Source organism: Scylla paramamosain, chromosome 42 (assembly GCF_035594125.1).
Source record: "Scylla paramamosain isolate STU-SP2022 chromosome 42, ASM3559412v1, whole genome shotgun sequence".
Lineage (NCBI taxonomy): Eukaryota > Metazoa > Arthropoda > Malacostraca > Decapoda > Portunidae > Scylla > Scylla paramamosain.
Genome location: NC_087192.1, coordinates 8239112 through 8265000, shown reverse-complemented (window position 1 = coordinate 8265000; position 25889 = coordinate 8239112). Strand labels below are relative to the sequence as shown.

At 39.2% G+C, this 25889-nt stretch overlaps 3 protein-coding genes across 8 annotated transcripts; all 3 read left to right on the top strand.

The window, feature by feature from the left end:
* Nucleotides 1-678: 678 nt before the first annotated feature.
* Nucleotides 679-9422, top strand: LOC135093372 (fumarate hydratase, mitochondrial-like). 4 transcript variants are annotated; one of them, XM_063992621.1, is made up of 12 exons: nt 832-982; nt 2431-2463; nt 4447-4581; nt 5074-5238; nt 5460-5585; nt 5680-5835; nt 6614-6790; nt 6926-7145; nt 7375-7519; nt 7962-8109; nt 8486-8673; nt 9117-9422. In XM_063992621.1, the coding sequence occupies exons 1-11, from the start codon at nt 848-850 to the stop codon at nt 8615-8617; spliced, it is 1572 nt and encodes a 523-aa protein (XP_063848691.1). In that variant the 5' UTR covers nt 832-847; the 3' UTR covers nt 8618-8673; nt 9117-9422. The 4 variants fall into 4 exon arrangements, with proteins under 4 accessions (XP_063848693.1, XP_063848695.1, XP_063848691.1 ...); XM_063992622.1 differs by having other exon boundaries at nt 833-982; nt 9088-9422; XM_063992623.1 differs by lacking the exon at nt 2431-2463 and having other exon boundaries at nt 679-982.
* Nucleotides 9423-10866: 1444 nt separating this feature from the next.
* Nucleotides 10867-15843, top strand: LOC135093150 (small ribosomal subunit protein eS12-like). Of its 2 annotated transcripts, none has more exons than XM_063992061.1 (6): nt 10867-10985; nt 12221-12259; nt 12410-12538; nt 13269-13473; nt 15467-15554; nt 15739-15843. In XM_063992061.1, exons 2-5 carry the CDS (start codon nt 12243-12245, stop codon nt 15530-15532), a joined length of 417 nt encoding a protein of 138 aa, XP_063848131.1. In that variant the 5' UTR covers nt 10867-10985; nt 12221-12242; the 3' UTR covers nt 15533-15554; nt 15739-15843. The 2 variants fall into 2 exon arrangements, with proteins under 2 accessions (XP_063848131.1, XP_063848132.1); XM_063992062.1 differs by having other exon boundaries at nt 10980-11050.
* A 1177-nt stretch (nt 15844-17020) lies between these two features.
* LOC135093366 (isobutyryl-CoA dehydrogenase, mitochondrial-like) lies at nt 17021-25672 on the top strand. Of its 2 annotated transcripts, none has more exons than XM_063992615.1 (9): nt 17021-17160; nt 20466-20566; nt 22117-22286; nt 23067-23253; nt 23421-23529; nt 23642-23806; nt 24035-24132; nt 24247-24399; nt 24944-25672. In XM_063992615.1, exons 2-9 carry the CDS (start codon nt 20534-20536, stop codon nt 25103-25105), a joined length of 1077 nt encoding a protein of 358 aa, XP_063848685.1. In that variant the 5' UTR covers nt 17021-17160; nt 20466-20533; the 3' UTR covers nt 25106-25672. The 2 variants fall into 2 exon arrangements, with proteins under 2 accessions (XP_063848685.1, XP_063848684.1); XM_063992614.1 differs by lacking the exon at nt 17021-17160 and adding an exon at nt 19381-19670.
* Nucleotides 25673-25889: the final 217 nt, after the last annotated feature.

The window sequence follows — 25889 nt, the reverse complement described above, 5'->3', positions numbered from 1 at the left end:
GCTGACTAACAGGCGCCTGTCAATATCCTGTATGTCCACGTTGGTTGACAGACGCCTGTCAGTATCACACACACACACACACACATAACACCTCAAATGCACGATCTTACTGAAACGTAGGATGTCTCCTTGGCAATGATAACTCGCACGTCGTATACACTCATCCTGCTTACTGTACAATATGTTATTAGAAGCATGGTGAAACAACACATTATATATCATCGAAGCATAATGTACTGTACATGGGAGAAAATCAAAGTATGTTGCAGCCACCTACAGAGCGCAGTAAAGGCCCCACTCTACGTTCACTCAGGCAATATGATGCCAATTTACACAGTTCACACATCCCTCCCTTATTAAATCAAACATATTACAACATATACAAAATACTTGCCACTTGTTAAGTGATCGCTGCAGATAAGTGTTCCTCCTCAAAGAGTCCGAGATAAGTTACCTTCTCTCTACTTTCACTATTTTTTTTTTTTTTCACTTCTCAATGAGCCATGCATATCTTTTCATCTTAGCAATGAGTCACTCATGAAAACTTACTAGACGTCTGTCTTGCTCATGTTGTCACATCAGATTATTCCACAAAATCTCGATATCTTGTTCATTCTGCAGCGCGAAACTTCACTGCAGAGTCTTGCAGCCTCTGGCAACAAATTACGTCATATCAAAGGATTAAAGGTGTAAAATGAATCGGGGTCTGATTTATCTAGGTTTTCATTGCTTTAAGCTTTAGGAGATAGTAAGATTATATTATTATCTGGAGAATGTGATTCGTTTTCAAGACACCATATAAGCCTTCGCCTCCCAAACACAACCCGGTGCTGGCAGCCGTGAGCCCATGACGAGTGCAGCAGCAGCAGCAGCAGAGATGGCAGCCCTCCGAGCAGCATCCAACAGGGCTTCTCGCCTCGCCCATGCCCTCAGTGGGCGTCTGCATCAGCAACAGGCGGGACTTGCTACTTCTTTAGTCATGGTAAGTGCTGACGTTTATAAAAAGAACGCATACAGGCAAGTGACATTAAGCAGGGAGAGATGAGGAGGGCAGTGAGATTCTGCAGGGCCGGTCATTCAGTTCCCTTGGTGACCTGACCCCCTGCCAGGTGTCTCAGTCACCTGTTCATGCATAAGAATGAGCAGTAGAAACCAGCGGCAATGAACATTCTTGCCTGGGACTGCTTCCTCCATGAGACTTGACCAACTGTTCCTAGCCCCGTACCTGTCTCTCACCTGCCGGGCTTGCCACCCACCGCCGCACCAACCAGATTAAATTGCAACCAGACAGATTTCGATATTTTTACTCCAGACTGGAAAAAGCAGCATATGTGACAGGATCCGAATACTTGAATTAATGTAGGCCTTGTTACACAGTTAATCCATTGATTGCTATGGGTTGGCCTTAATAGTCTGCTACAGGTTTGAGGATATTCTTATCTGGCGGGCTTCCCGACCCAAGCACTGATGATCAGAGTACAGGAAGTCATTGTGCTCATGTGTCACCCCCCCCAGCCTTAAAAAAAATAAATAAAATAATATATATATATATATATATATATATATATATATATATATATATATATATATATATATATATATATATATATATATAGATAGATAGATAGATAGATAGATAGATAGATAGATAGATAGATAGATGAATTAATAAATAAATCTCATGGGTAGGCAAGAAAAAGTTTGATCAACTATCTACAGTTTGAAAATCACAACTTTGCAGTCCTAAGATTAACTTTTTACTGGTATGCATGAATAGTATTTAGTACATGTGAATAGTGAATAGCCTTAGCACTTCCACATACTATTTCAATACGTACTTCTGAAGAACAGTGCACTGGGAGGAAAAATTGCAGTTGAACTTTTTGTAATGCCTATTTACTACATATCCAGTAAAATCTCTTAGTAGATACATATTAGCATATTGTCAGTAGGTGTATAATATTCAATGTTAGCTTTTATGTGTAAATGCTTGTTAGTGAATGCATGTTACTGAAGGCAGTATGACACTACAGTATGTATAACCTCAATCTTCAGGTGTATACAATTATTAATCTACAGATATGTAGCATTGCCACTTTGGTATATTCTTAAACCACCTTGGAAAAACAAAGGTAATATATATATATATATATATATATATATATATATATATATATATATATATATATATATATATATATATATATATATATATATATATATATATATATATATATATATATATATATATATATGATTTGATTAAGATGGTTGGTTTGACTTCTGTGTAATCAGTGTAAGGCTGTGATGTGATGCAGGATACCTTGACTATGAGAACACCAACGACCACTATCTCTGTCAGTGTTGCAGGCACTAGTTTAGCTCATGTGTGAATATTGATGTACTGTGCTTTCCTTTTTCTCCCGTCAGAAAACCAAAATAGGGAAAACGAAATTCAACAAGGTAAGAGGCTCCTCACAAGGTCAGCTTTGCTTGTAGTTTGAACACAGTCACCTACTTGCAAGAGTCTCTTGATGCACGGATAGGTTAAGCAGCTACATGTGCACAGACCACCACACTCACACATAGATGTATTTTTGTGTCATTGTTTAGCATTATCTGAATTTAGTACCTGTTTAGGATAGTAGATATTTATGTAGTGAAATGCACCAACATATGAGTATGTTGATTAGAACTGGGAATAACCTTGGGTTTTTATTTCTCTATTATACTTGGCTGTCACACTCAGTGGTTTGAAATTTTTGTCATGTTTAATATTTATGCACTCAACATTAATCTCCAATTAATCCAATCTCCAACAGCAATAATTGATGAGACTTGGGTTGCTGTTCTTTTCTCACTTCCTGCACTTACACACAATGTCAATGTCAAAATATACAGTATTTTCATATATTTTGTATATGTCTGTCAATTTATGTACATGCTTTAACTTTCTCAGAAATACCAACAGGGATGACCACATCAGTAGTATTTACTAGCTTCTTTCTAAGTATTTTAATATGTCCTTATTTTAGGAGGCTTTTTTTTTTTTTTTTTTTTTTTACATCAATGGCATCTGACCTACTTATAAATCTGATCATCTTTTTTTATTATTATTATTTTTTTTTTTTTCAGGTGTCCAATTTCTGCTAGAGTGCTGTGTTTCAGTACTTCCACTCCATAATTCATTCCTTTACCTTCATTCCTTTATCTTATGTACTTGTACTTTCATTACTGTGACCATCTATGTTTACTGTTCACATCCCACACACTTCACAAATCAGTCCTTTCTGCTGCCTGGGTCTTGTGCTTTTCACTTTTCTCCATACCCTTGCTTGATCTCCATATATCAGTGTTGACAGTACAGTTTTATGTTATCTTTTTCATCTTGCTGATTTCTGTTATTCCTTTCATAATTTTTTGCCATTTTCTTCCTTGTAAAGCTCTTCTCTATGGCTTCCCCTTGCTTGCATGCTTGTACATCCAGTTTTCATGTTTATCTTTGAGTTTCATGTTTAAAACCATGATTTCTAATGACAGTTCCTTCTCAGCACTTGCATACACTAAATAGTTTTTTTTTTTTTTTTTGTCACAGTCTGCTGTTCTGTTGTTTGTATTGATTGCATAATCATCTTGGGTTTTGGATTTGTGAGGAAATATACATATTGAGTGATGAAAGATTGCACTTGTAAATCTCAAAATCTAACCTGTAGTACTGAAGTGCATTCCTTAAGTACAATTTACTGAAGCAATGTGATGTATAAAGATATTTAACTCTCAATGGCATGATTTTATCTAAACTAGATAATTTAACCTACTCTGATGGCCATCCCTTGGAACTTACTTGAGGAATAGCCATGAGAAATGCCTGCATTTGTTCCTGTGTATACACTCCCTTCTTGCACACTGTAGCTCCCTCAGTACCTTGTCCCTTCTCTCTCTAAAGTATTTCAAAATTTTTTCCTCACATTTTTATGGTAGGTCCTCTTCTTGCATCAACACTTTAATTGCTTTTACCCATCCTTCTTATTTACATTACAAGTACCTTTCAGATTTCATAAGCAAGTAAAACAAATGCTGTTTATTTTATCTTTTGCTCATTTATGGCACCTGGATGAAATGTTCAAGCTCAGTAATATTTGATTCAGTGACCTAGAGATTTCCAAATTTGGCCTAGCAGTGAATGAATTAAAACTTTCATTAATAAAAGTCAACTTGATGCTAATCTGGCAAGATAAGTTTAAATATAGGAGGTAAGAGGTGCTCCTTGTGTTTTTCTTACTCATAAAGGATTCAGAGAAAAAAATTAAATGCCAGGGAGACCATCACCCAGAAATTTCTTGAGTGGGTCATGTCAGTGTGATCATTCACTGGTTTCTTCAAGTTGAATGCTGCATGCATGTGACAAATCATTTCCATGCCTCACCTTCCCCCTCACCCCACCAGGCTGCTCAGGAGGGCGTTCGCAAGGAGTATGACACCTTTGGGGAGTTGGAGGTGCCTAACAGCAAGTACTATGGTGCCCAAACTGTCCGCTCTGTAATGAACTTCCCCATTGGAGGAGAAAATGAACGCATGCCGGTGAGGTGTGTGTGTGTATGTGTGTGTGTGTGTGTGTGTGTTTGAGTCAAGTATATTTACATAGCTCTATTAATCTAGTTCTAGTATACAGTATCTGAGCTATACTCATATTGTTTCCTTGAAATGATGTACATTTCTTACCTCCAAGTCTATTCCAGGTATCAGCATTTCTGTGTGTGAAGCCCTTTCTCTCTCTCTCTCTCTCTCTCTCTCTCTCTCTCTCTCTCTCTCTCTCTCTCTCTCTCTCTCTCTCTCTCTCTCTCTCTCTCTCTCTCTCTCTCTCTCTCTCTCTCTCTCTCTCTCTCTCTCTATGTCATTCAGTTATCTCTTCCTTTACTTTTCTTTTGTCTTTTAAAATATCTATCCTCTGCAGTAAGAGAGAGAGAGAGAGAGAGACTAGTCTGTGTGATCAGGGAAACATTCTACAAATTGATAAGCAGGCAAAAATAAAGGAAAATTCTGTTGAGTAAAAAAAACATGCTGTTTCGGCAGTTACCTGTGATCAAGGCTTTTGGTGTCCTGAAGAAAGCAGCAGCACAAGTTAACAAGGAGTTTGGCCTTGATCCTAAGGTTTCTGATGCCATCTCTAAAGCAGCAGATGAAGTTATCAGTGGCAAGCTGTATGATGAGCACTTCCCTTTGGTCATCTGGCAGACGGTAGGCACGTCATGCATTCATTATTAAGTAGATACTATGTTTCTGACATTGTTCAGTTAAGTCACTTATCACCTGGAAACTATGTATTCATGTCTGTGTGCAACATGTCTCAAAAGCCACTAGTAGATCTCAGTTAATTTTTTTTGAGATTGATTAGACTCTCAGGCAGATATATGCTGAAACTCAACAGATTGTGTGTTTGTCTTCTGTTTTCCCCACAGGGTTCAGGCACACAGTCCAACATGAACACCAATGAGGTCATTGCCAACCGTGCCATAGAAATGATGGGAGGTCAGCTTGGCTCCAAGACACCCGTTCACCCCAATGACCATGTTAACAAGAGCCAGGTAATTCCAGCACCCACTCTTAAGTACATCTTTGAAATAAATAAGTGTGTATAAAGTTTAACATTTTCCTTATCCAAAATCTTACTACTTGCAGAGCTCCAATGACACCTACCCGACAGCCATGCACATTGCCACGGCCGTAGAGATCCATAACACCCTTCTGCCTGGGCTGACAGCTCTTCATAAGGCTCTGGATGACAAAGCCAAGGAGTTTGCAGATATTGTCAAGATTGGGCGAACCCACACTCAGGTAGCGAAGAATCCTTAACATTCCCATTGAAATATTCAACAAGCATCATCATGGTGACAATTTGAAATGCATTGTTATGTGTGTGAATTATGCAAGTGCACTGTAATAGTAGTAGTAGTAATAGTAGCAGCAGCATCAGCAGCAGTAATGATAGTAGGAGTAATGACATTACTAGTGATGGTTGTCCAACAGTGAATTGTATACTTGTAAACAAGTAGCAGGTTCACAGCTGTTTTAAAATGATAGATGCTTAGTGATTATATATTCAAAGAAAATTCATGATTTTAGAATGTCTTGAAATAAGCAGAATGTAGAGTTTTGGCTTATGGTACTGGAATCACTGAATATTGACCTTGACTTGCACAGATTCCTTTACCAGAGAGAGAGAGAGAGAGAGAGAGAGAGAGAGAGAGAGAGAGAGAGAGAGAGAGAGAGAAAATTTCAAGCAAATTTCCTATCCCATCACTTGAACTTTTAATCTCTCCCTTGTATGAATGATAACAGAAGAATGCTGAGTGAAGGCTGTGATCTTTGAGTTGCTGTTGTTCACCAGTCACCCCTTATTTTTAAAAGTGACTCAAGACCATCAGTAGATTAGTTGCTGAAACAAAACACTCCATAGGATAGTTGTACTAGATACAGAATATCAATGGCAAGTGTGCCTGTATTTTTTCTAAGTAGATAGCAAAAGTTTACTTTAATTTAAGGACAAAGTGTAATTGGTATCAAAGATAATGGAAGTTTCTAATACTCTGTCCTTGGTTTCTAAATACCACAGGATGCCACTCCCCTCACTTTAGGCCAAGAGTTTGGAGGGTATGCCCAGCAGATTGAGTTTGGCATTGAGCGGGTGAAGGCCTGTCTGCCCCGTCTGTATATGCTTGCTGCAGGTGGCACAGCTGTGGGCACTGGACTTAACACCAGAATTGGGTTTGCTGAGAAAGTGGCTGCCAAGGTATTTTAATAATATTAATGAAATATGTGAGGTTATTATTTTAGTGTCTTTACAACTTCCTGGTCTCTCTCTGAAGTCTCTGCAACTTTGTAGTGGAAGATTATTCTTTGTTAAAAAGTTTTATTACTTATGCAGGTATCAGAGCTGACTGGACTGCCATTTATCACTGCACCCAACAAGTTTGAGGCACTGGCATCCCATGACGCCATGGTTGAGGTGTCTGGAGCCCTCAATGTACTTGCTTGCTCCATCATGAAGATCGCCAACGATGTCAGGTTTCTGGCCTCAGGTCCCCGCTGTGGCCTTGGAGAACTCTCGCTGCCAGAGAATGAGCCGGGCTCCTCCATCATGCCAGGTTAGACAATGCACATTAGATCACTCTACATTAAAGTGTTGAATTACTACTTATGTTAAATCTTTTGCTATTTTTCTTTTACTTTCAGTTGTTGTGATCAAAATGTCATGGATTGTGTAAAGAAATAGTTTGTGTGATTACCTGTGAAAAGAAAGACTTTATTCAATGAAATGTAGCAAATTGATAACTAAGTAAAATGGAAAGTGAGAGGTTCTTGTTGCCTCCACAGGGAAGGTGAATCCCACACAGTGTGAGGCCATCACCATGGTTGCTGCTCAGGTGATGGGGAACCACGTGGCTGTCACAGTGGGTGGCTCCAATGGTCACTTTGAACTGAATGTCTTCAAACCAATGATGGTGGCCAATGTGCTGAGGTACCATTTATTGCTTACCTGCCCTTAGTCTGATAGAATACTGTGTGATAGTTGAATTGTATACAATCTCTGCAGTCTCTTTACATCCTCAAAAATTCATAAAGTTGAAATATTAATCACGGAGCTGTGTCTCTCTTCAGACACATCAATGTGTCACACCCTCAAGTGTTTGTTGCTTTAGAGCCAGTGATGGAATCTGCAGGATTTATGAATAGGACAAGACTGACTTTTGGGTGAAATAATTGTAGTCCTAGCATTAAACTCTGATAAAGACAGAGATAAGTGCATTGTGTGTGTGTGTGTGTGTGTATGTATAGATTCCCTTGGCTGTCAGTATCACAGCTATGAAGCAGTTCAGATGTGTAAAAGCTGCCAGGTGTATTATCCCAATTATTTTACACATCATGGTTAATGGCCACTAATATTTGTGATGCAATTCCAGGTCCATCCGACTTTTAGGAGACAGTTGCCACGCCTTTGTGAACAACTGTGTCACTGGCATTGAGGCCAACAGGGAACGGATTGACAAACTTCTCCATGAAAGCCTGATGCTTGTCACAGCCCTCAACCCCCACATTGGATATGACAAGGTAAAGAAACTTAATAGCAATTTTGCACTGTAAATTTATGAACTCTTAACCCATTCAGTGCCACAGGCAACTCCCAAACTTGACAGTGAAATAATGCTTCTTAGTCAAAATAGTTTAAATATAGATTTACTTGTAGGTGAGCACCCAAAATAATTCATCCATACCTTAATTGTCCAATTTTTGATATGCTAAAATTGTGTGTGTGTGTGTGTGTGTGTATTTGTTTGTTTGATTGCTTGCATTCTTGCACCAATTACCAAGTTCTTACCTGTCTAACAGTACAACCTGTGTCTTGAATAACCAGTACCACATTAATCTATTCTTGTGTTTATCCATACTTTCCCCTTCACCCATTCTAATTTACACTTCTCCTCAGGCTGCCAAAATTGCTAAGACTGCCCACAAGGAAGGCTCCACCCTGAAAGGAGCTGCCCTCAAGCTGGGCTACCTGACAGAAGAACAGTTTAATCAGTGGGTGCGACCAGAGGATATGCTGGGACCCAAGTAAATACCCTGCTGAAAACTCATCACTTCCATCAACATCACTTTCTAACCTTCTCAGAGGTAAGTGGCACATAGGAAAATAAATTAATGTCCCTATTTCTGTATATTTTTTTTTCCATATATATATATATATATATATATATATATATATATATATATATATATATATATATATATATATATATATATTTATGTAAAATATCTTTGCAGTCATAGTTTACTGTAAGATTGTCTAATGGAAAATACTTTGCACTTAGCCTTTTGCTTATCATGGTGGCTTACATTAAAGCAAAGGAAAAATGATAATGAATCTAATGTAAAAGAGAAAGGCTAAGCAATAAGCAGTATGTGCATATTTTTTTTGTATCTCACCTACTTAAATTTCAGTGTATGGTATAGACAATTTTTGTCCTCTTGTAGCAGTTACTCTGTCCACATACACACATACTGACACACACATCCTTGTTTCCCCAGTCTAAACTGTGGCTTCTCATTCCCTCTAGACTGGACCAGCATGAACATAGGAACACAAGAAAATAAGAAAAACTACAAAAAGCTGTCAGGCCTCCACTTGGCAGTCCCTGCATGAAACATACCTTCATATTTCCACCCATCTGCTCAGAATGTCAAGGCTTAGCAGATACAAGTCATGACTCAAGTGCTGCAGAATGTTATGGCAACACCAGGACATTCATCTTGCTGGTATATTTTAAGAGCACAAACAAGAATGTGACTGAAATGTATAATTTTGTAACCATGTAATTTTTGAGGTTTGTAAATAAGACTAAAGAATAAAGATTTCCTATGGATCTCCTGTCTTTCTTCTATTGGTTGGGTAGAAGAATTTTATACAAAGGAAAGTGAGAACAGTGTTGTAACTCATCCCATGACCAGCCATCCTAATGAAGAACACTTGTCTTTGGACTGATGCAGCAACATGCACACATACTCCTGCCTGTGGGATGGAGGATGTCATTGAGATGGTGTCATTGTGCTGGCCAGTGCTACCATGCTTCCATCCTCGGCCCAGTATACAGAATGCAAAGCACTGGTGACATGCACAGTACGTCTCTTCCAGAGGAGATAAAATAACAGTTCAATCCTATGCAATAATTTCTGGAATTTTGTGTGGTAAATCATGTTTTTTGAAAGTAAAATGGGCAGGGTAAAACTTCTAGTTTGAAATAAATGTCTGTGTCTGCTCTGGGTAATGTTTGTATATATTGTTTGTAAATTACACATTTTTATAGATAGATCATATGGATGGACATTTCTGTAATAAATGATAAAGAATGCCAGGAATCCGTAATTCAACCTGATGCAGGTGAGAGAGAGAGAGAGAGAGAGAGAGAGAGATTGCCAAGTAAACTGAAGAATTAAAGGAGCAAACTTAGGAACTGAAAGAATTAGCTGAGGAATTGAAAGAGTAAGAGAGAGAGAGAGTAATTTATTTTACCTTAAATGCATCTTGCATTATGAACTATCTCTTAAGTGTTTCTGGGATCTGACTAGGTAAATATAAAGAAAATATGAGGAAGTAGAATTCCCGACTTGTATTATCAATGTTGAAATACTTCAGAAAAGTCCTGAATGTTTTTTTTTTTCTGTCACTTATTCAATAATTGAAACGTTGAGAGAGAGAGAGAGAGAGAGAGAGAGAGAGAGAGAGAGAGACTGCCTAGTAAACTGAAGAAGTGAAGGAGCAAACTTAGGAACTGAAAGAATTAGCTGATGAATTGAAAGAGTAAGACAGAGAGAGTAATTTATTTTACCTTAAATGCATCTTGCATTATGAACTATCTCTTAAGTGTTTCTGGGATCTGACTAGGTAAATATAAAGAAAGGATGAGGAAGAAGAACTCCCGACTTGTATTATCAATGTTGAAATACTTCAGAAAAGTCCTGAATGTTTTTTTTTTTTTTGTCACTTATTCAATAATTGAAACGTTGAGAGAGAGAGAGAGAGAGAGAGAGAGAGAGAGAGAGAGAGAGAGAGAGAGAGAGAGAGAGAGAGAGAGAGAGAGAGAGAGAGAGAGAGAGAATCATACAATCTTTCATTTGTTTTCTCAATAGGTGTAGAATAAATAAGATATCCGGAATTAATTAATAAGTGAATATGTATGTAAATATATTAGTAAGAAGCAAACAAGTAGAAGATATGGCACGTATTCCTATGTTGAAATAAATAACGGATAAATAAATAAATAGATAAATAAACGAACAAATGAATGGATAAGTAGAATAGATAGATAAATAAACAAACAAGTGGAAGATTTGGCAACATTTCCAACCTCACATTCATAGTTGGCAACACTGCGCGGATCTTTCTCCCTTCTCCATGTGTTGATCGTACTCGTTGAACGCTGACGATCGTAAGTGCTGAATTATCTACCTGTATCTTTCACATCACCCATTTCTTAGCCCATTCATGACTGTGGTAAGATAGAGTAACATCTCAGGAAGTGATTGCCGTACAGGAAAGTGGTGTCTTAACTGTACAGTTAGAGAAAATGAAAAGAAAATATAGGTTTTTGAATCCCAGTGGCGGATGATTGTTGAGCCCCTGAGAGAAGTGTTTATTTGCTATGGCTTAATAAGTGTCCAGAGGCGAACATTATGAGCGTGGAAGGTTTGCATTCGGAAAAATGTGCCATATGGGAAAATAATGTGAAGAATAAGTGTTTTGAATTAAATGTGGACTTTGTTTCATGACTAGGAGAAAATCGCTCGCAGCATCAATTTGTCTGCTTGGTTATACATTTCTTGGTGATTCTGAAGGACTCTTGACAATAGTAAGCTTCACTTTAACATGTGTATCACTTGGCATCCGCGAAAGTCATGTTACGTAGAATCTAGCCAATTAATATAAAAAAAACCTAACTAACCGGCCTGTATTTTAACAAACTTCAGCCAGCATGCACAAAAATCACGAGTAACATAATCCAGCCCATGAATCAAGTGAAGGAAGGCAGTTTAGGGTGAGCTGGGGTTAGGTTAGGTTAGGTGAATCAAGTGAAGGAAGGCAGTTTAGGGTGAGCTGGGGTTAGGTTAGGTTAGGTGAATCAAGTGAAGGAAGGCAGTTTAGGGTGAGCTGGGGTGGCCTCGTTGCTCGTTTCTTCCTGCACAACTGAGCCTTACCAAAGGGAGGCAGGAGCTGTTTGGCTGCTGCTTCCTAGGGATGGTGTAGGCAGTGCTCATGGAAGTAGATCAATGGTCGTCCCATAACTGCTCCCACAGGACCTCTTTCCTAATGTCCAATTGTGGTTGAGCTAAAAGGGATGATACAGGATTACAGACACTTGTTAAGGTTGTAGGGCTTTTTTTTTTTTTTCTGCTGATATAAAGTGGGTTTCTCACTGCTAACTTCTTTTTTTTTCATGTGTTTGTACTTAAATAAGAATGCATGATACTATATTGTTGACAGCTCTTTGAATATTGGTATGTTGTAATTTATTTTTATTTTCATGCTTGAGAATTGTGTGTGTGTGTGTGTGTGTGTGTGTGTGTGTGTGTGTGTGTGTGTGTGTGTGTGTGTGTGTGTGTGTAACTTTTGCCATTTAAGCCATTTTGCCATTTCCTGTTGTTACAATAGAGCTTTGCTTTGCAGGAGGACGTCCCAATAGTTCAGCATGTCTGATGTGGAAGGGTGAGTTGATTACATTGGCTTTTCATAGCAGAGATCTATTTAAGGTGCTCAAATAGTGTGTGGATTTTTTTCAAGTTTTTGGTTATCTTGCATGACAGTTTGTCGCACGGGCTGATGCACAGACTGACATGTTCTGCATTGTGTTGACAGAGACGTTAGCGTTCCGGTGGCCGGGGGCCCCATGGACCTGAACACCGCAGTCCAGGAGGTGCTCAAGCAGGCCCTCATGGCAGGAGGCTTGGCTCGTGGACTCCATGAAGCTGTGAAGGCTCTGGACAAGTAAGTGATGGGCTGCAGAGAACAAGTTACCACCAAGGCAACACTGAAAGTTTTTCCCACATTTTAGGAAAGATACAAACCAGAAGGCAGCAAATAATCATACCAAGAGGAGTATCAGGAAGTAGAGTTGCTTGTGTCACATCCAGCTTGTGTGTTTGTTGCTCCTATTTAACATGAAGGAAGAATGTCAGTTTATCCTGCATTCTTATATAAAGAGGAACCTAATGGTGTGTGATTTTTAGGGGACTAATATTTTTTTCCCTTTTCTTCTTTATTATTGCAGAAATACTGTAAAGAAATTGGCTAAATGAGAACCATTGTCAGGTGAATGTGTTGGGAGTGGAAATAAGTGGTTTAGGGAGATACACTTGTACTAAGCAAGGTGATGTCTATGTAACTCAGTGTCAGCCATGATTAAATGTCATTTTGGGAAGAATTTTAATGGTTTATATGATAGTGAATGAAGCAGGGGGAATCCTTGTTTCTTCCTGCACAACTGAGCCTTACCAAAGGGAGGCAGGAGCTGCTTGGCTGCTGCTTCCTAGGGATGGTGTAGGCAGTGCTTATGGAAGTAGATCAATGGTCGTCCCATAACTGCTCCCACAGGACCTCTTTCCTAATGTCCAATTGTGGTTGAGCTAAAAGGGATGATACAGAACATGGTCTTGACAGAAAGAAATAATATGTATGTGACTCAAAATCTAATCTTGATAACCTTGCTGTTCATCAGGCGTCAAGCATATTTGTGCATCTTGGCCAACAACTGTGATGAGCCTGGGTACTCCAAGCTGGTGGAGGCTCTCTGCCAGGAGCACCAGATCAAGCTTCTCAAGGTTGACTCCAACAAGAAGCTTGGTGAATGGGCTGGCCTCTGCAAGATTGACCGTGAGGGAAAGGCTCGCAAGGTTGTGGGCTGCTCCTGCGTGGTTGTCACTGTGAGTAGCTTTTTTGGTTATTTAATTTGGTTAGGAATTTTGAATGGAATAGTCTAGTCCTTCATTAACAGAAAATGTCAAAACCTTTCAAGATCTAACTCCCCTCGTGATTTCCGGCATCTAGTCAAAAATATCTCCAGTAACTTTGCTTCTTCTTTCCCTCCTCTATTTCAACCAGATGGCACCACTGCTATCACATCTATTTCTAAAGCTGAACTCTTCGCTCAAACCTTAGACGATTCTGGGCTTGTTCCTCCTTCTCCTCCACACTCTGACTACTTCATGCCATGTATTAAAATTCTTCGCAATGATGTTTTCCATGCCCTCGCTGGCCTAAACCCTCGGAAGGCATATGGACCTGAAGGGGTCCCTCCTATTGTTCTCCGAAACTGTGCCTCCGTGCTTGCACCTTGCCTAGTCAAACTCTTTCAGCTCTGTCTGTCAACATGTACCTTTCCTTCTTGCTGGAAGTTTGCCTACATTCAACCTGTTCCTAAAATGGATGACCGTTCTAATCCCTCAAACTACTGTCCTATTGCTTTAATTTCCTGCCTACCTAAAGTTTTTGAATCTATCCTCAACAGGGAGATTCTTAAACATCTATCACTAAACAACCTTCTATCTGATCGCCAGTATGGGTTCCGTCAAGGCTGCTCTACTGGTGATCTTCTGGCTTTCCTTACTGAGTCTTGGTCATTCTCTTTTAGAGATTTTGGTGAAACTTTTGCTGTTGCCTTGGACATATCAAAAGCTTTTGATAGAGTCTGGCACAAAGCTTTGATTTCCAAACTACCCTCCTACGGTTTCTGTCCTTCTCTCTGTAACTTCATCTCAAGTTTCCTTTCTGACCGTTCTATTGCTGCTGTGGTAGACGGTCACTGTTCTTCTCCTAAATCTATTAACAGTGGTGTTCCTCAGGGTTCTGTCCTGTCACCCACTCTCTTCTTATTATTCATTAATGATCTTCTAAACCAAACTTCTTGTCCTATCCACTCCTACACTGATGATACCACCCTGCACTTTTCCACGTCTTTTCATAGACGTCCAACCCTTCAGAAGGTAAACATATCACGCAGGGAAGCTACAGAATGCTTGCCTTCTGATCTTTCTAAAATTTCTGATTGGGTCAGAGCAAACTTCAATGCCTCAAAAACTCAATTCCTCCATCTATCAACTCGACACAACCTTCCAGACAACTATCCTCTCTTCTTCAATGACACTCAACTGTCTCTGTCTTCTACACTGAACATCCTCGGTCTGTCCTTTACTTATAATCTGAACTGGAAACTTCACATCTCATCTCTAGCTAAAACAGCTTCTATGAAGTTAGGTGTTCTGAGATGTCTCCGCCAGTTTTTCTCACCCCCCCAGCTGCTAACTCTGTACAAGGGCCTTATCCGTCCATGTATGGAGTATGCTTCACATGTCTGCTCTTCTAGACAGGGTTGAATCAAAAGCTTTTCGTCTCATCAACTCCTCTCCTCTAACTGACTGTCTTCAGCCTCTCTCTCACCGCCGCAATGTTGCATATCTAGCTGTCTTCTACCGCTATTTTCATGCTAACTGCTCTTGTGATCTTGCTAACTGCATGCCTCCCCTCCTCCCGCGGCCTCGCTGCACAAGATTTTCTTCTTTCTCTCACCCCTATTCTGTCCACCTCTCTAACGCAAGAGTTAACCAGTATTCTCAATCATTCATCCCTTTCTCTGGTAAACTCTGGAACTCTCTGCCTGCTTCTGTATTTCCACCTTCCTATGACTTGAATTTCTTGAAGAGGGAGGTTTCAAGACACTTATTCATCAATTTTTTACCACTGTTTTGACCCTTTTATGGGACTGGCATTTCAGTGGGCATTTTTTTTTATTAGATTTTTGTTGCCCTTGGCCAGTGTCCTTCCTATAAATGAAAAAAAAAAAAGTCAAATGTGTATGTGCATATACATTGGAGAATCTATTTGTTTATTCACTCACATGATTTTATTGAATATTTTCAGGATTATGGCAAGGAGACCCAGGCACATGATGTTGTGAATGACTACTTCAAGAGCAAAGGGCAATAAAGAAACAGTTCAGTTGTTTCAGGTGTGTATGTTAGATTTAATTTGCTTGAATGAAGAACAGCAGTTATTTTGATGAGATTCTTATATTCCAGAATTCCTGTGGTGGAAAAATTACGCTGATTTAATGAGTCTGATTAAACTTACTCTCATTTGACTTTGGTGGTTTGTGCCTCTGTTCTGAAGGAAGACAATTTTCTTTTTGGCAGGTGCACATCCTATCACCATCTACCAAGACCTGCTGTGAGGATCTGCTGTGCCTGAGGGCCCAATGCCTCATTATAAGAAAAAAAAATAAAAAAAAAAAGTGAAAACTTGTTTTATTGACAAATTTACAAAGTTTGTAGTAAGTTACCCCCAAAAAATTAATCTTCCCCACCGATGTGTTTAGGAGCTATCAGTTTGTTGGCAATTAAGGGAGAGAAAAGGCAATGGGTGTAATTAAGAAAAACGCAGAGGATAATGATAGCTCCTGCCAGATGTGACATTTGGGTTGTGATCTACAGGTGAAGAATTGCCTCAGCGAGACCTGAGACAACCTGCCACTAGAGCTTCCAGGGCACTACACATCACATGCAATCCGCCACGTAACATTTAACCAAGTCAGAGAGGAAGGTAGGACTTATCAACGCATCACTCCTCCTCCAGGTCGGACTGCCTTTCTGTTGACGACCCTAAGTGTCTTGACATCCCCCCTCAACTTTTTCTTCATTAACTTCTGCAACATTCGCGGTCTAAGATCTAATTTTCAATCTGTTCTTTTCCTCACTGAAACTCGGGCATCTAAGGCGCACATAAACGCAGCTGGATGCTGCGTTTATGTGCGCAATGACTTAAATGTAGGGTTGCCATCAGCATTGCCAGATTGTTTTGGCCATATTATCGTACTACACAGGTTGAAATTATTGTACTTCTGGTAAAATTATCGTACATACGTAATTATTCCAAATATGCAAAACTGCCACTTTCCAAATACAGCAGAATATATATATATATATATATATATATATATATATATATATATATATATATATATATATATATATATATATATATATATATATATATATATATATATATAACCTAAATTCTGTTGTATTTGGAAAATGGCAGTTTTGCAAAATATTTGGAATAATTACATATGTACGAAAATTTTACCAGAAGTACAATAATTTCAACCTGTATAGTACGATAATATAGCCAAAACAATCTGGCAACGCTGAGTCTGCTGCCTGACAAGGCAGCCCGGCTCAGGAGTGATCCTGTGCCACCTGTACCATCAAGATTAAGATCAAGAACACGTTAACTAGTCAGTGTGTCGCGTCTATGGGTGGTGTTAGTACGCGTCTGTTTCAACTCCCAGCCTGACAGAATTTTTTTTTTTTTTTTTTTTTTTTTTTTTTTTTTTTTTTTTTGTGTGTAACCACGCCTACACAGTGGCTGCCAAGGCTTACCCATGAGTTAAACCTTCTTTAGTTGGTAGTGAGGAAGGCCTGGGCTTTAGCAGTGAACACCCGAAGGCAGCAGTGGGTGAAAACAAGCAAAATAAAGAAAAGTTTGGCTGTGTGAAGGTGCTAGACAGCCAGCCATAGTGACGAGGAGGCACCATCACCATTACCACCACAGGGAAGGTAAGGTCAGGAAGTGTTAGAATAAATTTAGGTAACTTAACGTAACTTTTTAATGAATAACTGAACAGTCTACGGTTTTAACTCATTTTAACGCATTTCACCTAACCTCCAGCACAATATATCCCTGTGTCAGCCTCGCCTCATTGCTAAAAACCGTAAAATTTAACTTAATGAAAATGTAAACAATCTGGGTCTTCTCTATTTATTAGCCATTATCTATCTTATCTGTGAGTGTTTTAAACCAATACTGTCGCAAAGCGGAGCCACACGACCAAGCTTTAATATCCGCTCGTTAGATATACCTGCCATTACTTGATTTAAGTTTGGCGAGGATTTATATGAGTGAGAAGGGTTGGTCGTCCCCTCCACTGGCCCCCTCACCGCCATCCTGGATAAGGCTCCCGAGCCCCCTCCGGTTCCAATATTATTTTTTTTTATTTCCTAAGTATTTTATTTCTGCTTGTAGCTAAGATTTTATGCTTTGTGAAAATATTTCGTTGTTTTTTAAGTTATTTTAGCGCGCGTGCTGCGTGAAAAGTGATGATTTTGGGGTTGTTTTTGTGTAAATAAGAGGGCCGTTTTCGGCGTATATTTTTACGGTCCCAGATCTAAATTTTTTATTTCAGCCTGTACTAGGTTCTTATTGGTTTTAAAAAAATAGTTGGTGTTTTTTTAAGTGTGTTGCCGTCCCGCTCAGTGAAATGCGTGCACCGTACACTTGTTTTTATTCGTGTTCAACTTCCAATAATATTGAATTTTTTTTCGGTAGATTTTTTATTTTGTGCTTGTAGCTCACTTTAAATGGTTTAAAAAAATAGTTCAGATTTTTTAAAGTGTTTTCCGTTATGTTTAAGCCAGAATGGGTGGACATTTGAACGATTTTAAATGGGGTGAAGGTTCCAACAGTTTCCAGATACTTCTTTTTAAATATCTTTAATACTACTGCGTTCTGAAATGTGTTGTTATTTGTGGCATTAGTTAAAAAATGTGGCAAGTCTGAATTTATAAAGCATTCCTGTCTAGCTGCGTTTTTTAGAGGGGTCATTTTCAAAATGAAATACGTACGTACGTAAATAACGGTCGCTGTGACGTCATCAAACCCCCAGCCGTGACGTCACAAGCCCCCCCCAGCCGTGACGTTATCAGAGTGGTACCTTCCCTAACTCCCTTCCAGTCACTCCCAGTAAATATTCCGTGTTTTTTTTTCAAGGTACTTCAAGGTGTGTGTGTGTGTGTGTGTGTGTTGCCTTATTTTTCGTTGTACAGATGGTGATGCAGTGTGTGTTACTTTGTCTTTCGTTGTACAGATTGTTATGCAGTGTGTGTGTGTGTGTGTGTGTGTGTGTGTGTGTGTGTGTTGTCTTATCTTTCGTTGTACAGATGGTGATGCAGTGTGTGTGTGTGTGTGTGTGTGTGTGTGTGTGTGTGTGTGTGTGTTTTGCCTTGTCTTACGTTGTACAGATGCTTATGCAGTGTGTGTGTGTGTGTGTGTGTGTGTGTGTGTGTGTGTGTGTTGCCTTGTCTTTCGTTGTACAGATGCTTATGCAGTGTGTGTGTGTGTGTGTGTGTGTGTGTTGCCTTGTCTTTCGTTGTACATATGCTTATTTAGTGTGTGTGTGTGTGTGTGTGTGTGTGTGTGTGTGTGTGTGTGTGTTGCCTTGTCTTTCGTTGTACATATGCTTATGCAGTGTGTATATGTGTGTGTGTGTGTGTGTGTGTGTGTGTTGAAAATGTACGCGCGCGCGTACATTTTCAGTTTGTTAACTGCCTAAATAATAAATCGTTTATTATTATTATTTTTATTATCATTATTATTATTATTATTATTATTATTATTATTATTATTATTACACACACACACACACACCTGTAGTTCAAGAGATTAAGTTAAGTATGCTTAAACACACACACACACACACACACACACACACACACACACACACACACACATTATCTAGAGAGAGAAAAAAAATACGAATAAGAAAAAAATGCTTACACTTAGATTACGCACAAACACACACACAGACACACACACAGACACAGACACACACACACACACACACACACCTGTAATCAAAGAGGGTACCACGGGGCTTCTTGTTCTTCCTCGCCATATAACTTCCGGACATATAATTTCTAGTACTGAATATTTCATCTGTTTCCATATAATAAAAATAACAAATAGGCTCGTGGGTCCTGTGTTTGGCGCGGCGCCAGGCCAGCTGATCCTTGCACTCTGCATTGGCGGCTGGCAAGGAGTGAGTGTGGACCGAGGCTGACCAGAGCCAAAGGTGAACTAGGAGACTACTTGACGCGCCGGATATAAGCTGACACTCCTAAGAAATTGAAGCCTTATATAAACATGCCAGTTATGTTGTCATTATCCCGTGGACTATCGAAATGTTGCAATGGAATATCAAAGTTTACGTCCAGATTGGAGCCTTGTGTTACTAAACTCCGCGTAACGGGGGTTACATCACCACACAGACACTATGTGACGTCCCTGAATCGTGAGTATTGGTGTGGATTTTCAAATGAAGCACTAGACATAGGAGAGAGAGAGAGAGAGATCATTGCATGGACCTTATTTATGTAAAATTCATCTACCAAGTCGTTAACGCCATTCTTACATGGTACTGTGCTACCGTCACAGCTTTTACAGAGGATAACAGGTAGTTCAGGCTGTCATTAGACCGTGATCCCTTCAGGTACACTCACTAGGTCGTGATCATGTGATCTTTCTGGACCCACTTTCATTAGGCTGAGAGTTTTAGGGCTATAATTCCTTAAAGGGGAGAGTGGTCAGGTTATGATCCCCTTAAGTAGAAAGTTGTTTTGGTAAGTCATGACATTATTAAGGTTGTGGAGCCATGATGTGAATTTACTGCAGTTTTGCACCATGCATGTTGTATGGGCTGTGCTGTCCAGCACTGCAGAATGAGTGCTGTAGCATATGATAGAAGATGGAGGAACAGCTCAGCTCTCAGGATGCATGGCACAACACCTGATTTAAATATTTGGTGCCCAAAGACGGGCAAGGCTGTGAGGAATCTACCTGTCTTATCTCACCCTACTTGGGAATCAAGCCCAGGAGTCGTTATGTGTGAACTGAACATGCTAACCGTTATGCAATAGGGTATTCATAAACAAAGTTTGATTTGTTAATGGCAGGTTGTTTAAGCTTTATTGTTTTCATGGGACTTGATAATACAAGTGATACTAGCCTTCCTGCTGCTGCATATTATGTATATCTGTCTCTTCTCTGTGTTATTCATTACAACAAATACATTTACTTTAAATTTCAGCTTCCCATGGCCTCACAGAGGAGCAGGTGGCCATATACCAGCTGGCTACAGACTTCGCTATCAAGGAGATGCTGCCAAACATGGCTGTCTGGGATGAAAAGGTAAGGCTCATATTTTTTGCATTTCACAGAATCAGCTTGTAGTGTTTTGTTCCAAAAAGACTTTTCTGCCTGTGCTTACACTTATGGATTTTTTAACTTTAGCCTGTGAATGGGTGATATGCTGGTGTTTGTACAGTTGTGTTTTATCTATTTATTTATTTATTCATATATGTATTCATTTATTTATCTATATTATTTTTTTTGTTTTTGTGCTGATGCCTTGTTTTTAAGTGGTGCCTCCAGTGGTGATATCCACTACAGTGTAGGATTATTATGTGCTAGCTTACCCAGTCACATATTAAGAATTGCCAAATGGTTTGTGGATAATGACCAGTGACTGTGACAGAAAAACAACCAGACAACTAAACCAGGAGTTTCACTGCTAAGAGTTGTGATGAGAAAGTAAAGATGGTAATTTCTGTAGTTTACTACATATTTGACATACAAGTGAGAATGAATAATAAATAGATTATTTACTGCCAGGGAGCCCTAAATTCCAGGCCAAGGAGGGATGACCCTACCTAACCATCCACCCTTCTCTGGATGCTGACCAGCAGAGGGGGAACAATGCCTGTTCTAACCCTAACAGGAGACAAGGGAACCTAGGAATGCTTAGCTGTGGGTTGGTGAATGGTAGTAGGTGGGGAGAAGGCACTTGGATGCCTTGATGCTGGTTCTGGTGTCCCTCAAGGTGGAGATGGTAGGCGTCACCCAAGCAGATAGGAGTCAAGTGGTTTCCTGATGTGGCGGTGGTGGTTAAGGCCACATTTGGGGTAGAGGTTGGTGAGCGTTGTAGGTGCCGCTTTGACTATTGCCACCTCAAAGCCACCTCAAAGCCAAAGTTGCCACCAGACATGTCTGGGTAGAAGGCTTGTCACTCCCTATGTCCAAAACTTTGCCTCTGCCTGACATGGCATGTCATGCCAGTCACTTGTTTACTTCCGCTGTGCCCACTCACTGTGTCTGCTGAAGGGGTGGGAGCACTGGGTAGGCCACGTGGATTACCACAGGAGATAGGAGCAGGGAAGTCTGTCTTGTATGCAAGCTGGAGCCAGAAAGGAAGGCTGTAGCTGGTAGGAGGTTGGGTATTACCTCTCTTATCCTTCTGTGGAGGCAGTTTGCCTGAAATGGCACTGTCTTCATTGGCTGTCCCTTCCACTCAAACTACTTTTTTTATCATTGGGTTTGTCTTCCCTTCTCCTTTTCACAATTATACCTATCCTAAATCCTCCTCAACCTGGTTTTGGGAAAATTATCAGAAATAATACTTTTGTGTGCCACATGCATGCTTTAAATGAAGGAAAGTAGACAGGAGTTGGGTAGATTTTCAGGGAAAACTGCCGAGGATTGCTCCCCCAAATACCAAGCCAAATACCATGATACAATTGCATGAATGTATAGTTACTACAGTGATGTTAGAGATTTTCTGGAGACAGAATAAAGGAAATCATTAATGATACATAGTACATGTAGTGACTAATATTGGTGCTCTTGTGATATGCACTATGTGGGTGAGAGGAATGCAGATGTAACTTGTTAATAACTTTCAGGAATTGTTCCCGGTAGATACAATGCGAGCAGCAGCAGCTCTAGGATTTGGTGCCATATATGCTAGCGAAGAGTATGGTGGAACAGGGCTGAGCCGTCTTGATGCCTCCATTATATTTGAAGCTCTGTCCAAAGGCTGCACCTCCACCACTGCTTACATCAGCATTCACAAGTAAGAGTTTGAGAGCACTAATGTTATATATACATTTTAGAAGAATGCAGTTTCTTGTTCCCTTACATTTGACAAAACCATCTTAAATGTTTTCTTTAATTCCTTCCAAAACAGGTAAAATCTGGAAATCTTAAATACAGTTCATTAATTCTGTAGTGTAGAGTGCTCAACATTGCCATGGTTTTTAGAAATATCTAAAGGAATTTGGAAACACTAGAATAAATAGTACACAGTGAAGTAGAATATGGAAATAAATTATCCTTTGGTCATTTCTTATAAACCAAGAATGATTTCATTGAATTGTAATTGAAGTTATTTATGGAAGCTTTGGTGCGTCTGACAAAGCAAGGGAAGGGAATGCTGGAGTGGTTAAGCAGGCGAACTGAAGTATTCTAGGTGTTTTATATATAGAAAAGGGTAGGAATGCTTACAGAGAAAGAGGAGTAAGGGTAGGAATAGACAAATAATATTAATAAAAAATAGGAGAAAAAAGTAGGGAAAAACAAGAATACATAAAGAAAATGATGAAAAGAGTGTATAACAATGATATTAAAAAAAATAGTATATATATGAGAGTGACATATGAATTGTGAAATAGGAATGAAGGTAGTAAGAACTGCTGGCATGAGTATGGATTCACATGAAATTAGTGTTTGGTTACCCTTCTATTAATAGAACTGAAAAAAAAAGGTATTTTCATTGTTTCATCTCTTATTTTGTGAACTCATATGTATTATTCATGACTTACATTCATTTTGCTCTCATAACAATAAATTTCAGCATGTGTGCATGGATGATTGACCATTTTGGAAATTCTTCACAAAAAGAGCAGTGGATCCCTCAGCTTGCCTCAATGGACAAGTTTGCTTCTTACTGTTTGACAGAACCAGGGTCAGGCTCAGACGCAGCCTCTCTCTCAACAACAGCAAAGAGGGACGGATCTGATTTGATTCTGAATGGATCAAAGGTAACATTTGGATTGGTACTAAAAATGTTTGTTACTTTCTCACAATTTAAGAGTTTTAAGATAAAGAATATGCTAATGTATCTTCTGAGTATGCCAGAAGAAGATAAAATGGAGCTATGCCAGCCAAGGATTTGGCAATTTAAGGATAAACTTGTATTTTTCAACAGGCCTTTATCAGTGGTGGAGGTGACACAGATGTTTATCTTGTTATGTGCCGGACAGGAGGCCAGGGACCAAAGGGCATATCATGTGTTCTTGTTGAGAAAGGAACTCCAGGTCTGTTTCATTTCCTTGTGTTTTGTAACTGTAGATATTTTCTTTAACCAAATGAGAATCTTTTATGTATGAGATGGATGAAAAATTGCACAAGACAATTGTATTGTTGCAGGTCTGAGTTTTGGCAAAAAAGAAAAGAAAGTTGGTTGGAACTCACAGCCCACTCGAATGGTGATCTTTGAAGATTGTCGAGTTCCTGCTTCAAATATCATAGGAAGTGAAGGCCAGGGATTTAATATTGCAATGAAGGGACTCAATGGGGGCCGTATTAATATTGGTAAGTCCTGATTCTGTAGTGTATACTTATTGTATACTGTTCATTCAGAACTTATAGTTCAAGCCCAGGCAGGTTTTGTAATGTGACAGCTTGATGACTCTCATAGTAATTCATGTCTAAAAAAAATGTATTTAGTTATAACATTATTTTGCTTCTGAAATACTTGTACATAAGTATGATGTAAATATTTGCTGAATGTTTCTCATTATCTTTCTTTATATATTTCAGCTTCCTGCTCACTAGGGGCGGCCCAGGCTAGCGTAGAGGCAGCTGTTGATTATGTTAAAGTTAGAAAGCAATTCTCAAAGCCGCTGTCAAGTTTTCAGGTAATGTGCAGTGATTCATTTTCTATTTATCTATACTTATACAGAGTTGTGCATAATGATTCAGGAAGGATGTACCAAATAACAGTGAAATTCTCCAAATGTCCTGGACCACAGAACACTCAATTCCGACTTGCTGAGATGGGCACGGAGGTGGTGGCCTCCCGGTTACTGGTGCGCAACGCTGCCCGGGCACTGCAGGATGATCACCCAGACACGGTGGCCTTGTGCTCCATGGCCAAGTACTTCGTCACTGAAAGGTGTTTTCAGGTAGGATGAAGTTTCAGATTTGTCAGACAGAAAATTATATTTCAAACACCAATTTCTTTGTAAGGTTTTTCATTACTTTCTTTGTGGTTATATGTAGAGTGATTTTGTTGTGAGTTTTCTTGGTAATGTTATCATCATTAGACAGTTAGGTTTCCTTGATTAATATCTTGGTATACTGGCACTTGAAAACAGTCTCAATCCATTAATAGATTCATGTCATTTATATGAAAACAAGTCCATATTTGTGGCATTAACATTGTGTCAGTGAAAAGAGAGAAAGAGGAAAAAAATTGGATCCATTAATCTTAAATAATTCAAGACAGAATTACAATCTTTATGATATACTTTTATTTTTATTCTTTACATATTTCAGCAAATTAGGGACCTGTGACTCAATTTTTATATGATAGAACTATGTATGAGTAGCATCTCCTACGAGTGCATAATGGTTTATACTGATACATATTTACATGATGAATCCAAAAAGAAGACACCAAATGGCTGAACTTGTGGGATGAATGGATGTCTTACATTCTTCCTGCAGGTGATCAATGAGGCTCTTCAGCTGCATGGTGGCTATGGTTACCTGAAGGACTACCCAGTGCAGCAGTACCTGAGGGACTCACGGGTCCACATGATCCTTGAGGGAACCAATGAAGTCATGCGGTTGCTTATTGCCCGCCATGTTCTCTCTGAGTGGAAGTGAGCCTCCTGTGTTGTAGTCTTGATGTAGTTGTGATATGGTTGTAAAGAGTGGTTAGGCTAGATGTAAGACGTAATTATTTTGTGTGTGTGAGAGAGAGAGAGAGAGGGAGAGCCATCTGTATATAATTAAGAGGTTGAATTTTTGCTACTATTAAGTCTTAATACATTAGAAAGATGTTATTATATTGTATTCCCAATGAACACGTCTCTGGCTTGGATGAATCTCTGAGAGGGAAGTCAGTGGGTGTTGCATTGTAATGATAATAAGTGTGCAGGACAGTATGTAAAGAATAGTCATGTACTGTGCATTAAAGAAGAAAGTACAGGATAGTGTTAGAAATGGTTGAGTATACTTTGCCTAGCTCATGAGGAGTGAGGGTGTGACCAGTATTGCAAATTATATTATAGATTTCAGATTTAGATTATTTTACAGATATTCCAATTTTTATTTTTAAAGCATGGTTTTAGAGAATAGCAAGTATATTTTTTTTGATTGGCAGTTTCAGTTTTGTCGTATCTGTCGCTACTTGGGCCTTTTTTTTTTTTGCATTTGTATTAAAATGCAAAAGGTCATGTATTTTCACTCCCATAATAGAAATCAGCCATTATAGAGGGACAGGAATGGAACACAATAACAGTACTATATTTAAATAAGGGATATGTTTATTTTTTTTTATCTATATTTAGGGAAGATTTAAGATTACACAGTCTTTGAAGTTTAGAAATCATATAACTATCGCCTTAGTAGGCTGGGATCTCCTGAATGTGGATGAGCTGACACATAA